The 14,969-nt window shown below is 46.1% G+C and overlaps 1 protein-coding gene across 1 annotated transcript in view; it reads left to right on the top strand.

Annotated features, from left to right (window-relative positions):
* The window catches only part of TASP1 (taspase 1), a 2,293,647-nt gene that overhangs the window by 1,856,710 nt on the left and 421,968 nt on the right, over positions 1-14,969 (top strand). Inside the window, exon 11 of the mRNA XM_069608337.1 lies at positions 4,553-4,663. Coding sequence (XP_069464438.1) covers positions 4,553-4,663 — 111 coding nt within the window. The remainder of the gene's footprint in view (positions 1-4,552; positions 4,664-14,969) is intronic.

Genomic DNA, 14,969 nt, shown 5'->3' with positions numbered 1-14,969 from the left:
CACTGTGAGGGGGCACAAGTTGTGCCACATGCAGGCTCCCACCAGAGCCCTGAGGGCCTTAAAACCACTGCAAAAGTGCTCCTGGAGCCAGTCCTGGCGCCTTTGGCACCAGGCTCATAGTAGGAAGGAAGGGCTGTTCAAACTATGTCCCATTTATGTACATGGGCCTTTAAATCCAACATGGAAGCACTCACAACGTCTAGTTCTAAGAACCAAGCCATGCGGTGTAGTGTTTTGGTGTGGCAGGCCTGGAACTACTTTCCCTGGTACTACTTTACCTGGGCTATATAAACCACACCCTGACTGCAGAACACGCTTCGTGTTATTCTGCAGCCAGCAGCGTGACGCTCACCGTGTCCAGCTCCTGGTCTTCAGCATCTTCCTGTAAACCTGCAAGAACAACATTATTCGGTCTTACCTGAGAAAACACCATCCAGCACTCAGCATCTCAACTGGGCTGCAATCTGTGGAAACCGAGAGAAGAAGAAACATCACTCACCTGTGAGTACTAGTTTAAGGACTTCCAGCGAACCGCTACCACAGCTGCTGTTCGAACATTGCGACCTGCAATAACGAGAAAGGGAAAAAGAATATTAGAACGCGCACTTCCAAAACATCGAATTCCATCAGTCTTACCTGAATTCCATCGCACTCCGCCACGTTTCCATCCGGAGCACCACAGCAACATCTGCAAAGGAAAAGAGACATATTCAGGTTCGCTTTCAATATTAAACAACCGTACAGCGATTTACTTACCTTAACGGATTCCGGGGGCCTGTTTTTCATCGCGCTCTCATCCACTCGCAGCACCACAGCGGCCTGTGAGGAGAAGAAGAAGAAAACACAGGTTAGCTTTAAAAGAAAATAAAGGCGCTGCGCTTCGCGCTTTCTCTTACCTAGAAACATGCCTCTCCATCCGGCACGCCAGCATCAAGACCTTGAAAAGAAGGAGATAGACATTAACAAATTCACACCATAAACAGAACAAAGACTTACAATTAAACCTACGTGCCTACCAGCAGATTCGGGGTCACAGCAGGCCTGGGCCCAAGGAAGGCATACTGCACCAGTGAACAACTCGGGAAGCTTGCCAACAAACGTCAAGCACTCCTGCACAAGAAACGCAGGACGGATAGCTCACCCTACAAATAACTAAGGTGAGAAAAGAACCCAGTGTGAAGGGAATCGGTCAGAGGGAGGTGGGAGATTCACCCATAAGAGACAGTTATCACAAATGCCCCCTTCTGTAATTGCAGATTCATTATTCAGCACTGGGCAACTACGCATCCAGGTTTACAGATCTCAGAGCCTTCCAGACGCCCCCGGGGATATCAGGTGAGCGTAACACCAAGAACAACCAGACTGGCCTGAGGGTTATCCTGGACCTGTAATTTCGAAATGTCTTTAACGCTGGAACGATTCAAGATGATTATTCCTGCGCACATAGCCGAGTCTCTGTGTGCAGGAGATTAGATGTGTTCCCTGGACCTTAAGGATGTGCACCTGCATGTACCCATCTACCAACTGCATCTGAAGTTTCTGCGGTTCACGATTATGTCATACCACTTTCACTACAAGGTGCTGCCCTTTGGCCTGAACTCGTGTCTTCACAAAGTTGATGAAAGCAGTGGCGGGCCTTCTCTGCTTGGAGGGCCATCATCCGTACCCTTATTTGGACAACTGGCTGGTGAGGGCAGTATCACCCGTGGGGGTGTTGTACTCCTGCCAGAGATTGGCAGATATCCTTAATCAGCTGGGGTTCTCCCTCAACCATAGGAAGTCACAGTTGTGCCCATTTCAGGATCTGGTCTTCCTAGGGGTGTGTTGGGACACTACGGTTCAGTGGATGTTCCCTACGCCGAGAGGCTCCCGCCCCTCTGCAAGGTGGCGGGGCACTTTCTGGCCAGCTGGATCAACTTGGCATGGTGGTTCCAGCATATCCTGGGCCTGATGGCCACCTGCATGCTCACTATACAACACGCTTGCCTCCAACTCCACCTGGCGGCCATTTACGATCAGGAGACGGGCTCTCAGTCAGACAGGATGCCAATACCACTGCTCCTACTGCCCGATCTTAGCTGGTGGATGATGGATGGCAATGTTTCAGTAGCAGCCCCGTCACCTGACCAGAGCCTACCCTGGTGGTGGTGACAGACTCCTCTCTTTCAGGATGGGGGGCTATGCGATTCATGGCGTGTGGTCCAGGACGGAAGTCCTCCTGCATATCAATCTGCTTGTGCTTAGGGCCGTGGGCTTGGCACTCAAGCGTTTTTTGCCCCTCATCAGGGACAGGTTTGTTCTGATCAGGACAGACGATTCTACTACAATGTTTTACCTGAACAAGCCGGGTGGTACCCGTTACCCATCCTATGTTTGGCGGCACCATCGATCTGGGAATGGGCCCTGACGGTGGGAGTATGCATTTCAGCAGTCCACCTCCCAGGGGACAGCAATGCAGAATTGGACCAGCTGAGCCACTTGGGGTTCAACACCCGCGAGTAGGAGTTGTGCACCGACTCCTTGTTGCCCCTGTTCCAAAGGTGGGTGTTTTGCGGACCTGGATTTGTTTGCATCCCTGCTGAATTCCAAGTACCACTAGTTTGATGCATGGGCAGGACAGGGTCATAGGTCTCTGGGAAATGCCTTCCAGATCTGTTGGCACAGCCGCAGGTGTTGTATGTTCCCGTCCACCCCTCTGCTCCAACTGACCCTATGCAGGTTTTGGGCTTCGGTGGGTTGCAGCCTCATCCTGATTGCCCCCCACTGGCCTTCGAGATACTGCCTTTCAGATCTGCTGCAGTTGTGTTCCCATAGCCCTGTCCACGTTCCGATCTACAGCAGGGGATCCCTGATGCAGTAGGGCGCGGCGCTGGAACATCCGGACCCGGACAAGCTGGTACTGGCAGCGTGGTTCCTGACCAGCTGGGGCTTCAACATGCTCAATCATCGGATGACAACTGGGACATCATTGAGCAGGCCAGGAGGCCCTCGACTTGGTCCGAGTATAAGAGTAAATGGACCAAATTCTGCCATTGGGCTCGGGACAAGGGTCTGGACCCTGTCATCTGTCCTCTGAATGACGTACTGGCTTTTTCAGCACACCTGGAACCTGGAGTTCAGGTGAATACTTACTGCACTTATTTGGTGGCCATTGGGGCTTATAAGAATTCCCCATAGCATGTGTTTTCTCTTCGGCCATCCCCAGTGGTTAAGGCCCACCTTAAGGGGTTGTCGAGGCTTTTTCCACTGATGCATAGGCCACACCCAGTCAGGGACCTCAATGTGGTTCTTGCAGCTTTGCAGCGCAAGCCTTTCAAGCCGATGGCCTCTGTGGACATCCACTTGGTGACAGTAAAGACCGTTTTACTGGTGGCTCTAACCTCTGCGCGCAGGGTTAGTGAGCTGCAGGCATTGTCCTCGTGCAAGCCCTTCACCATGTTTCACAACGACAAGGTCATCTTGCGCACTCACCCAAACTTCTTGCCCAAGGTGGTCTCTCCATTTCATCTGAATCAGGAGATCTGGCTGCTGGTGTTCTTCCCGAACCTGCAGTCAGAAGCAGAAAAGGCCCTGCATTCCTTGGACCTCAAGAGGGTTCTCAAGGTTTATCTCTCTCGGACGAAATCCTTCAGGGAGTCTGAGGCATTGTTTCTGACCTTTGGGGTCTCTTCCCTCGGCTCTCAAGCTTCCAAGGCTTCCATCGCCTGTTGAATGGTTCAGGCCATTTCGGAGGCGTACACGGCCATAGGCAGACCTGTTCTTGAGGGGATTCATGCCCGGGCAGTCAGAGCCAAGGCCACAGCCGTCGCATTTCAGAGTCATGCTTCTTGGGATACCATCAGCAAGGCGGCTACTTGGTCCAGTCCATCAGCCATCTATAAGCACTACTCACTGGACACCAGCTCCAGGCATGATGCAGTTTGGTCAGGCGGTTCTGAAGAACCTTTTTGCTTCATCTTAGACATGAGTCAGGTTATCACAGCTCCACCCTACGTTCTTGTTCGGTGGAATCATCCACAAGGATGGAGGAAAGGGGACAGACCTATGAGTAATTAAAGGAGTAATTACTCACCATAGTTACTAAACCATAGTGACTAAAGTACTCAGAGTCCATAGTCCCCTTTCCTCCATCCTTGTGGATGATTCCACCGAACAAGAACATAGGGTGGAGCTGTGATAACCGCCTTCCCCCGCTAGTATGCCAATGGCTAATATGTAATAAGCCTAGCCAGGTATCTAAGTGTCCTATGTGTTCAAAGGGTACTGAGGTAAGGCGCCGGAGGATGGAGCCTCGGCGAGGCCTTCCCAGGCCTGAGGCTGCGCCACTGCGTGATATTCAAACTTTAAAGGGGAAGCTCAATTTTTCGCTGCCAAAGGTTCTGGTACCGTCCCCACGTTGGGAGACTCCCCCAAGGATGGAAGAAAGGGGACTGTGGACTATGAGTACTCTAGTCACTACGGTGAATAACTTTAATTTTTTCAACATATTCTATTTAGCATGCCCAGAGTAACAAAATGTAAATGAAAGATGTCGCTTTATCTTATTTTGCAGGCTGTGGAGAGCACCTTGTACGGACCATTTTGGCCAGAGAATGTTCCCAGGCTTTACAGGCTGAAGATGCACACCAAGCCCTGCTTGAGACTATGCAAAACAAGTTCATTGGTAAGTTTACAGTGGACCTGAAGGTGAGGCATTGTAGGGGTTAGGTGCCGGCTCCTAAATATTTATAATGCCTGCATGCCATTCAATTATTCGTATATTGTAATTCTAAGTGTTTAAAGAGCTGGCTGAAATATAAACAAATAGGGTAGTCCTGCCAAAGACAAAGTCATCTTTGTCAAAGGGAATAGTTTTGAATTTTAAGTGAGCGTTTTTGTTTATTGGTGCATGAGTTTTGTGTGGTGATGAGAAGAAAGTTTTTGTGGAGGGATGAGTGAATTAGTGGACAAAACTGGATGGGTTGCCCTTTTGTGGATATATGAATGGTGGGTGGATAAATGGATGAGTCGGTGATTGTATGGTGTGTGAGTGCGTAGGAGGGTGGATGGAGCGGTGAGTTTATGGCGACTAGGAAAATATACATTATCGGGCATAATTCATTCTGTTAGGTTGTGCATGGGAAACATGGCTGTGCACTTGCGAGGAGTGATATTCGTTTGGTGTAGCTAGGTAGGGCGCTGTCTGAAAGTCATATTTCTTTCTTTACAATCTTTTTATTGATGGCTTTTTGATAAATATACAGTCATCAAACTTTCTGCAACATCAACATGATTCTACCCTTTTTTGGAATAATAGCAAAACCATGTCTTCCCTCATCCCTCGCTTTACTAACGGGGATTAGTACAATGGACTGGGACAGGAAGTTGTATCAGCATTATTTTTATTTTTTTATTAGCGTATGGTTTCCAAACAAAATCTTTCTGCTATCAGTCTGCACATACAAAATCAATTATAACATTCATTAACAATCGTAAGCAATTTATATTCGAAATTTGGTCATTTCAAAACAATTTGAAAAAAAAACATTAATGATTGTTTCACATGTATACAAAAAGTAGCAGGCATCCCTCTCTAGAAAGAACATGGCATGATAACCTGTTCTGTGGTTTTTTCCCACTTTGAGAGTCCGCAGCCATCACTTTTAGCTCACTGTGCACAAAGGGGGAATACCCATTTGCATATCAGTCTTTGTCCCACGCACAAGGGCAGTCCAGCACCGAAATGCCAGGCAAACGTCCTTTGAACAAGAGTACCAACAGCAACCCCATACACGTGTTTCAGCCTTATTGGGCCTCATTAGTGAGATGGAGCTGTGCCTCTCTGAGTTGCTGTTGGTACTCTTGTTCAGAAGGGAATTGCCATAGCATTTTGGTGCTGCTGGACTTCCTATGTGGGTGGGACAAGGCCTGATATGCAAATGGATATTTCCCATCTGTGAAAGGTACAGTGAGCAAAAAGCGATGGCTGCGAACTCTCAAAGTGGAAAAAACCACAGAACAGTTTATCATGACATGTTCTTTCTGGAGAGGGATGCCTGCTACCTATTTTTTTTTTAAATATGATTGTTTCACATGCAAGTTAAAAAAGAGAGAGATAAAAAAAAGAACCATTATTGATTATTTCTCATGTGAGTTAATTCCTTCAATTTCCTGAAAAATTGCTGACACAAATTCCAACAGACCAAATGCAAGTAAGATGCATGTGCCTCACACCATGGGAGCCCATTTGTCCATTGCGGTCGCAGTTTGGTAGTTCCTGAACATTTTTCCCATCAAATTAATCCTAGCTTCTTTTACTCCTGGACAGTTCATTAAGAGGTGGTATAGGGTCTCTCGTTTATGCTCACAGAGTCTACAGCCATAGTCTCTTGATTGTGGTTTTTTCCTGATGTCAAGTATCTCCTTCGAGGGTAGTAAATTCAGGCGTGATCTTAGAAATTGTAGACGCAGTCGGTCCGAAGGGAATTTTTCCAGATGGGGCAGCATTGTACCTCTCCTTCTATGGCCAATTTGGCATTTTCCGTATATTTTATATTTGGATGCCAAATCTAGAGTATCAATCCAGTCTTGTTCGTAAATCTTGCGCTTTACCTGATTTGTGTTTTCGAGTAGTATTTTTTCTGTCACGCTTATATGCTCTAGTACTCCTTTACACATTTCACTCCACTTTTTAAGTATCAGTTCCTTTGTCTCTGCTAAGGATAATCTAAGACTATAGAATCTGCATAATAGTCTCCAGTTCAGTGAACAGCATCATTGAGTTGACTCTTCAGACATGCTTGTGAAAGGTTGTTTTTGCCAAAAATAGTCAAGGAAAGGAGCCCACATTTTCCAAAATCTTTGGCAATCGGTCATGTACCAAAACATTGATGCCCGTATGTTAAGACGGATTTCTGAACTCTGTCCTGGAGGGGCAGAGGTTCAGAAGGCCAGCATAGTTTCTTGGAACAGGGTAACCTCTGGACAAGCCAGACCAATCAGGGTAGCGATTGGGGCGGTCAAGACTAGGTCTCAAGAGGGGTGAGGGTGACTGAAAGCCCGCAATGAGCACACAAAGCAAGGACACTTACAAATTACTCCAAGCAGGTGTTATATTAAAAATATATACACATTTATTACAAGGTCTTTGTAACATTGACCGTAGCGAGAAATCACAATAAAACTCAAGTAAACCAACACATACCAAACCAATACAATATATACAAATACAAACGAGTCTAGCGAGTTAGACGCACGAAATGTGTAGACCACCTAGATGGGGAGGAAAACAGGCAGTGTGAATAATAATTAGACCCAGTCCGCCTTCAGAGGCACCTAACTAAAAGGAAGTCCAAGCCCTACGAAAAGTGGAGCCTTGTGCTCAAAAGTACCTGCACACGCTGGTGCCAACGGGCAAATAGGGGAGTCTCTTCGAGGGAATCAGGCAGTTTAGTTTGGTGTACAAATGAAGATGAACAGAGCTCCGCAACTCAAGCGCAGCCGCCACTGTGGGCAGAAGCAGAGCGCGAGTAGGGAAAGGGGTGCTGTTACACACAGCGGGGAAAAGCTATGGGCTCCTGCAGGAGGGCGACCAGTTCCTAGCGATGCTACTCACCGGTCCCCGATGCAAGCAGACCCAGGCTTCTCCGCATCAGTTTCAGTGCTGGCAGGTTCAGATACGAGCAGGGGACGTCTCGACGTCGTGTAGATTCCGCAGCAGCAGAAGTTGAGTTGAGGATGTCCCAAACGCAGTGAACCCGCACAGTTTGTTACCACAGCAGGGCAACGGAGCGGCCGGGTGTATTTCAGCCAAATGTACACTACTCACTTCAGACCTGGGAATGCCAAGTGTACGAATCGTGTGAGAGTGACAAGGACTCGTAATACAACACAACCTGACGGCGGTTACAGAGCAAGACTCCTGGGTAGGCTGGTCAGTCTGCTGGATGGCCCAGAGACACTTCCGAAGGCTTACGTGCAGGAGATGGTGAAGATGCCGAGAATAGTTGTTCCCACTATTCCAAGGGTCGAAGTACCAGTACAGGCCTTCTCGTTCGATCCGAGGTAGAAAGGGTTTCACAAAGCGACAGCAGTGCAGAGGAGCAGTCCTTCAGCGGGTCACCAGCGATTCCTCGGTTCAGCCTCGTGGTTGCAGGATACTTGGCTCCTGTATTCCTTTGTTCGTGAGAACTCAGGAGATCGACACGGTAGTGGCATTTCCCGCCCCCTCTTATCCACGGTTCCCTTCGCGCCAAAACGGAGGGGACCCAATGGGAGATCCGCTCATAAAACACTCACACCATATGTGGACCTTATTACGGACCACGGGGGTCCCAGGCATTCACACCACCCTAGACTCTCTGGCGCCCAGGATGTGTATTGGGACCAGACATCCCAGCCCCCATCCTGGGGCACACACAAGGCCTGTAGAAGCCCGCAAAAGCATCTGTGTTTCGCGGGAAAGTACATGCCCAAATAAGGAAGGCCCCGGGTCGGCTCGACCTGGGGGGAGGTGAAGGGGGCAAGACGGTCAGCGGACAGGACAAAGACCCTCGTGGTCTGGCCATTTTGGAAGCCAGGCCACCATTTTGGGCTAAGCGCGAGAAACACCCTTAAAACGCCAAAAGGAGCTCAAAAACACAAGAAACGATCGCTGCCACCAATCCCGTCTGTGATTCACTTACACCGTTCATTTACAATCCAAAGAGAGTATCTAGGGCCTGTAGAAGACTAGAGACCCAAGAGAGCAGTAACTTAGCTTACAGTGCCCTCTTGTGCCATGTTGCGCGAAAGCTGCAACATGATAAAGAAACTACGGAAAACAACGTTTCCCGGTACTGACTGTCTTAAGGGCATGTCAGTTTCCCCGTAAGAATGGAGCGAAAGCCCAGAGGAGTGCGGCAGAAGGCTGCACTTCTCTGGCAAAGTCTAGATCATGGTGAAAACAACAGCAAAAAGTTTAGGGGTTGCCACATGGAAGGAAAATTACCCAGTATTAAGAAATCTTTCCTAACATCGTACACCAGTAGCTTTGTCTATACCCTCTGCCACCAAATCAAGTTGCAAGGCCAGTCTGGAGTCCTCCAAACCATGGTGCTCATCTCCTGCATACCTCGTAAAATCTTTCCTCATCCCCCTGTTTTAGAGGAATTATTAGGTGTGTCTTCATGGCCCGAGAACCCTGGAGGATCTTGGGATGTGGGGGAAAGAGAAGGGGTGCCCAACACTTGAAATTGCTACTGATAGGTGCAGTGGCTTTTTATTGGGCCCAGAGGGAACTTTGCAGCCTAGCTGAAGAGGGATGCCTGTCAACCTTGTTAGTTGCCAGGAGTGTAGGTGAGAGAAGCTGAACAAAGACTTGCTTTGCCAGGAAAGTGGAGAGGAGCCGATATAGGCACAATGAGGAAGGGGTTCCATGTGTTAATATCCCTGCATAAATATCGCAATACAAAAATATCGCCATATTTTTGTGGCGATATTGACCCATGGACCCTGTGGGGCACACCCCCACAACCCCTGCATTATTTTAAAATGTGCGGGGACACTCCCGCAATCCCCGCTCCCACAAATTATCCCCCCCAAAAATATCACCTATGGCGAGACAAACGGCCATATGTACGCCAATATTTTTGGTGGGGATATTTTGTAGGGATACCAAGGAAGGGGACACAGATTCTTTAGTAGACCAGGTGGCCAGCACCGAGGAACGAAGACCTGAGGTGGTCTTGAAAAGTGCTTGGCAAGTGGAGAGTGTCTGACTACCAACGCTGGTGCCAATGTAAAAATAAAAGCGGCTGGCAGGAGCTGCACATAACCAAGGTGTAATGCAGCATACACAATGCCAGAAGAGAGTATTCTGCGCTGAGGGTTGTTGAGGCTGCTGCAAACCCTCAATTCTTGAGGAGTTAAGAGAGACACGGAGGACTTGAAGGGGAGTGACGGAGCAAGATCCTTTCGGGGGCAGAAGGAACTCGAGTAGCATTGGTGACAGGCTCCATTTGGGCCCACATCAGAGGCAGTGCGATATGCCAAATGAACAAAGCAGCACACTGGAAACCGCATTCAACCCCCTGGTCGAACGACCACTGCAATATCCTTAGACTGGCAGAGAGACCAGTTTCCATAAAAAGATTCCAGGTGAGCAGGAACCGATGTGAAGGGTTTAGAATTTGTCTTCCTGCATGAACACTTGTTGCAGGCCCCTCATAGCATAGAGAGGATCCTGTCTGCTCTGCCGTAACTTATCATTTTTGTTAGGTGTTGTTTCACAAACAGGGCATCTGTTAGGGGAAGGTGAATGTGATCAGTAACTGACTAGATAACGTAAGTGACAAGGCACAAGGCTAAGAAGTGCCCTTTACGACTAAGGGTAAAGAGGCTACCTCATAGCCTGTAGTATGGTAGTGATTTGCCCACCAAATGCCTACCTCCTCCCTTTTGCTGACCATGGTGGCACAGAAGAAGGAAGGGGATGGGCCCTCCATCAGATCGGATGATGCAGTAACAAAACAGGACATTAAGGACATACTTGGAGAGTTGAGAGCCATGAGATTGTCTGAAATGAGTGGGATGGTGGAAAAAGTAGAAAACAGGATGGAAGCATTGGAAAAGAATCTGTTGACTATGGTCTTAGTAATGGGAAACAATTCATTTAGTTACAGCTAAAAGGTTCTCTCTACCAGTCAAAGTGGAAATTGGTTATTTCGAGACCACTAATGATTTTTGAGTGAAGACCATTTATGAGCTTATCATGATAACAAACAGAAATCGTGAAAGCATCTTGTTAAGAAACACTGGTATCTGCCTTTTTTTAAGATTTCAGTTTCCACAATATAGATGAGATGCACTAAGAAAGAAATCACATCTTGGCTGTTGAGTAATAGAATTTCCTATAGGTGGGCTTCCCTTCAAAACATGTTTTATTTTTCAAGAAGTGCAGCAACAGCTTTTGTAGGCTGACAAAGCATCTAGAATTATTAAACTGAAAGATTAAGAAGATAATTCCCAAATGACAACCCGTTCAGATGAAGTAGTCCGCCAGCTAGACAAGAGGAGCCAAAGGGATCACCATCAAGTGAGACACCGTTCTCATGATAGGAGCGAGAGCCTCATGTTCTCTGATCCTGCTGGATCTAACTCTGGCACTGCTGATCACTTTTACATGATGTGAGTTATGAGGATTTACTTTCTATGAATTTTTCTTCCGATATACCTCTGGTTCTCAGGCACCCTATTGGGAATGTATTTTCTCTATACTGGTATTATTATCTTTAGCTATGGTTTTTCATCATGCGTCCTTGGGTTGCCAGTCCCTGGGCGTGATTTATGGGTCTATAACCTCAATAGAGACCATGATAATCCCCTAGTTTCCCAGGCCCTATACAAAGTTTTTGAGACTGTTATGGAATAATATCATTGTTGTTCTTGCATGGTTCCTTTGCTTATTCTGTGGCGGGGCAAGCTTGATATCTCGGTCAATTTCAGATTTATTTTCTGCATTTTAGCAAGTTCGAGGATTGTGCCACGTTTTTGAGAGAGAAAGTGGCTTGATGGTGTCTCAAAATAATAGCATATTTCATGTGATAAACATAAATAATGTCTTCATTATTCATTGGACTAGGCCAACCATCTTTCGTGATGGCACTCCCTCCCCTCCTCCTTTATGTTTAGCTTAATATCAAGGGCCTTAACTCCCACAAATAAGTGAAAGGGCTGTCTTAAACATATTCAAGATATTTAAATGCTAATGTTTGTCTCCTGTAGGCGACTTAATTAAAGCGTTAATATCAGCAGTGCCAGATAGAAGAAATGGAGAAGAAATTGGGTCTGGCCATTCTAATAAACAGCAAATCAAATATATCAGTGGAAGGTTTATAAAGGGGTGGCTAGGGCTATATGATGTGACTTGAGCAATGCTATGGTGCTGAAATGTTTATGGTACTCTCCCTATATGGTTGCTAGGATGACCATAATACATTTAAATATTTCATGAAGTGGCTTAGTTCTATTGCAGGGAATTGTTATGTGCAGGTGAGATTACTGTGGTTATTGACCCGCATCTAAACCAAGCTAAATGTAGCAAAACTCCAAGGATTGACACATCCCAATCTTTGCTTAGGATAAGATTGATGTTTGGTGCTATCTTTACCTTTCGTAAAGAAGTAATACTTCTTTTCCCAGGTCCATACAATGTGTTCTCAACCTTAGTTTTTGTTTCCTTTTCCTTATCACATGTTGAATCTGCAGACATAGCCCCGATTTTGGTTTCAGATCATGCCCAATGGGGTTCTTTTAAACGTACATTTTGGAAAATGAAGGACTAGTTACTTCCTCACCCAGTTATAGTTCGCCTGTTATTTGATAGCATTATCCAATAAAGGTGCATTGGCACATTTTTGTTAAAATGAAGATTGTCCAGGCTTACAGCACAGGCAGTCTTTATTCTATTAAAGACAAGGAGGCGAGCATTATGCTTTACGTCTTTTATTACTGCTCCTACAGCAATTCAACTTTAACATTTGTTTTACTTCCTTTTAAAACTTGATAACACTTTTTTGTTTCCTTCCAGATCTTCTGGAACTCTAACAACAAACATAGGGGTAGCATAGTGTTGAAGCTTAAGGAAATGTCTCTGAACTACAAATGCCCATAATCCTCTGTGTCCAGCTAGTCCTCTCCAGTTCCCCTTGTCCAATCAGGGCTAACACCTATCTATAAGAGGGACCCTTGATGACCCCAACTCCTCTTTCTTTGGCAGCCAACCAATGACCATAACAACTCCAACAGTCAACTTGAACCAACTGAAGAAAGGATTCAACAGTCCATCTTTGCCGGAACCTTGGCTTTAAGATGGTGAAAAGGAACCTCACTCTTGCTCTCCATTTCTCCCACATGTGTTCTTATCTCAGGTAGCTTTCTGGTCTTCCCCTGGAAGGAATGGAGACACTGGGATGTATTGACCCACTCCGCTATCTTCTGCGGCATCACTCTGATAGTATTGGGTGCAAGAAACAGCAACAATGGCAGCAAAACCCTTGTGTGCGCCTAAAAACCTCCAAAACTGTGTGTTTAAACGCATAAAAAGATGGATGCACAATCTGCCACCCATGTTGCATATGTGGTGGAATAGAGCACACACTGCAGAAAATGTGCCATTGGGCTCTATGACCAGCAAACAGAGTGCAGAGAGAGAAGCAGCGTTTTGCAAATAAAACTCCAAAAGGCCTATACACAACACTTCTCAACATTCAAAATCTTACTTGGTGCTAACGTACATGGAATCTAATGAAGCAGGGCGAATATACAAAGTTCTAAAGTGTAAAGAGCAAAACATTTCCTCAGACAAACTGGATTGTCTGTAAACTGACAGGTCCTGTCAAAATCTGTGTGCAGTGTACTGGTCTACCTGTAACTGGCAGCTGTCAGATTAGCTTCTGATGAAACTTCAAAGTATCTTAACTAAAAGCCTGCCGGATTAGCAAACATAAAAGGATTGTTGCTAAAAGGAATACAGATCTCAGTTGTGTTTTTGATCCCACAGATTTGGTTTCTGCTGGGTTTAAGACATTAAGAATAAATTAGCCTGGCTGAGCTGCAAGGAGTGTAAAAATAGGTTTCTCCCAAGGGGAGGGAAATCCTCTCAGCAGAAACTCACTGGCAGATGATAATTGTGGGTTAGGCCAGACTTTTGTCTACAAAAAGAGAATGAACAATGGCAGATCCTCCAGCCCAGGAAACGGATGTGTGAAAGGGTCGTAAACTGCTCCTGGAAGGAATTCCCCAAAGGAGGGGGCTACTCCTGGACTACAGGGATAGACATAGGGACAGACCATTTGCTGTTAAGAATGAAGAATGAACAATTTTTAGAGAATCATAACTTGATATTCAAAGTGGTGAAAAATATAAAAAGGACAGAGTTGTTAGTTTAATTTCTGGCTGCACGTTTTAAGAGGTGGTAGAACATATTCTGGACAGGATAGGCAATATATGTGGTTTTATGTGAACGGTATTAAGGTTAGAATTGTGAAAATGTACACACACATCCTTATGTTAAACACCAACATTTGTGAACATTTGCAGACAATTTGGACAATGTGTTCATGGCGAAAAGGACCAAATTCTATAGAAAGGTGAAACAAGATCCACAGCTGCGGGGTTTTGATGAACAGATGCTACATAAAATATGGAATCTTTGTTTATTTGTGATTTGTGTAGAGGTGACCAATGTAGAATTATGTATTTAGGATAAAATCCGATTTTGACACTACTGGCTGAGGGGAGGTTTCTAAGGACTGTAAAGCTAAACCATAAATGTGACATCATCCATTCTTGATCCAATCACTCAGATGCAAGGCGGAGATGAGGTCCTGATCCAATCCCAGTTCACAGGGGCAAGCTTAGCTAAGCCGGCCCGTACACCCCTTTTGTGATGTCATTTGAAAGGATAAATAGAGACAGCTGACAACACATAGGGACTCACTGATTCACTCACTTTCCTGATTCCCGCGAAACACTTTGTTCCAGCATTCTACATCCAGCTTTAACATCCTTCCAGATCCAGATGCCCAAGACTCTTGCCAAGCAGTAGAGAACTATTGACTTTCAACAAGGCCAAAATCCTCAAACTTATTCTCACAACCCAGTGGAGCGCTGTGGTGTGGGAAGGCCTTGGGAACTAGTATCCTGAAACTCTCTGGCTTGCTACCACAAGGCTTGCCTGAGGTACTCACTATCCAGCTGAGCTGAAATACCCAGAAACAAGAAGGGCAGATCCTGTGAAAATCCGGTGTCCGGCCTAGCTGATCCAGTCCCGCGCCTGATGTGCTGTCCTTCCTTGACGGACCCAGTTCCATGACCAGAACTGACGGTCCAATTTAATAACTTATTCTGTAAGTATTAATAGGAAGAACAGTGACCCATAATATACCTGCATTGTTTGATCCCAATCTCAAACCTATCCCATCTTTAATTCAGAACCATAGTATTGCTAG

Source organism: Ambystoma mexicanum, chromosome 4q (genome assembly GCF_040938575.1).
Source record: "Ambystoma mexicanum isolate Mex_15411 chromosome 4q, UKY_AmexF1_1, whole genome shotgun sequence".
NCBI lineage: Eukaryota > Metazoa > Chordata > Amphibia > Caudata > Ambystomatidae > Ambystoma > Ambystoma mexicanum.
This window is presented reverse-complemented; position numbering and strand designations above follow the sequence as displayed.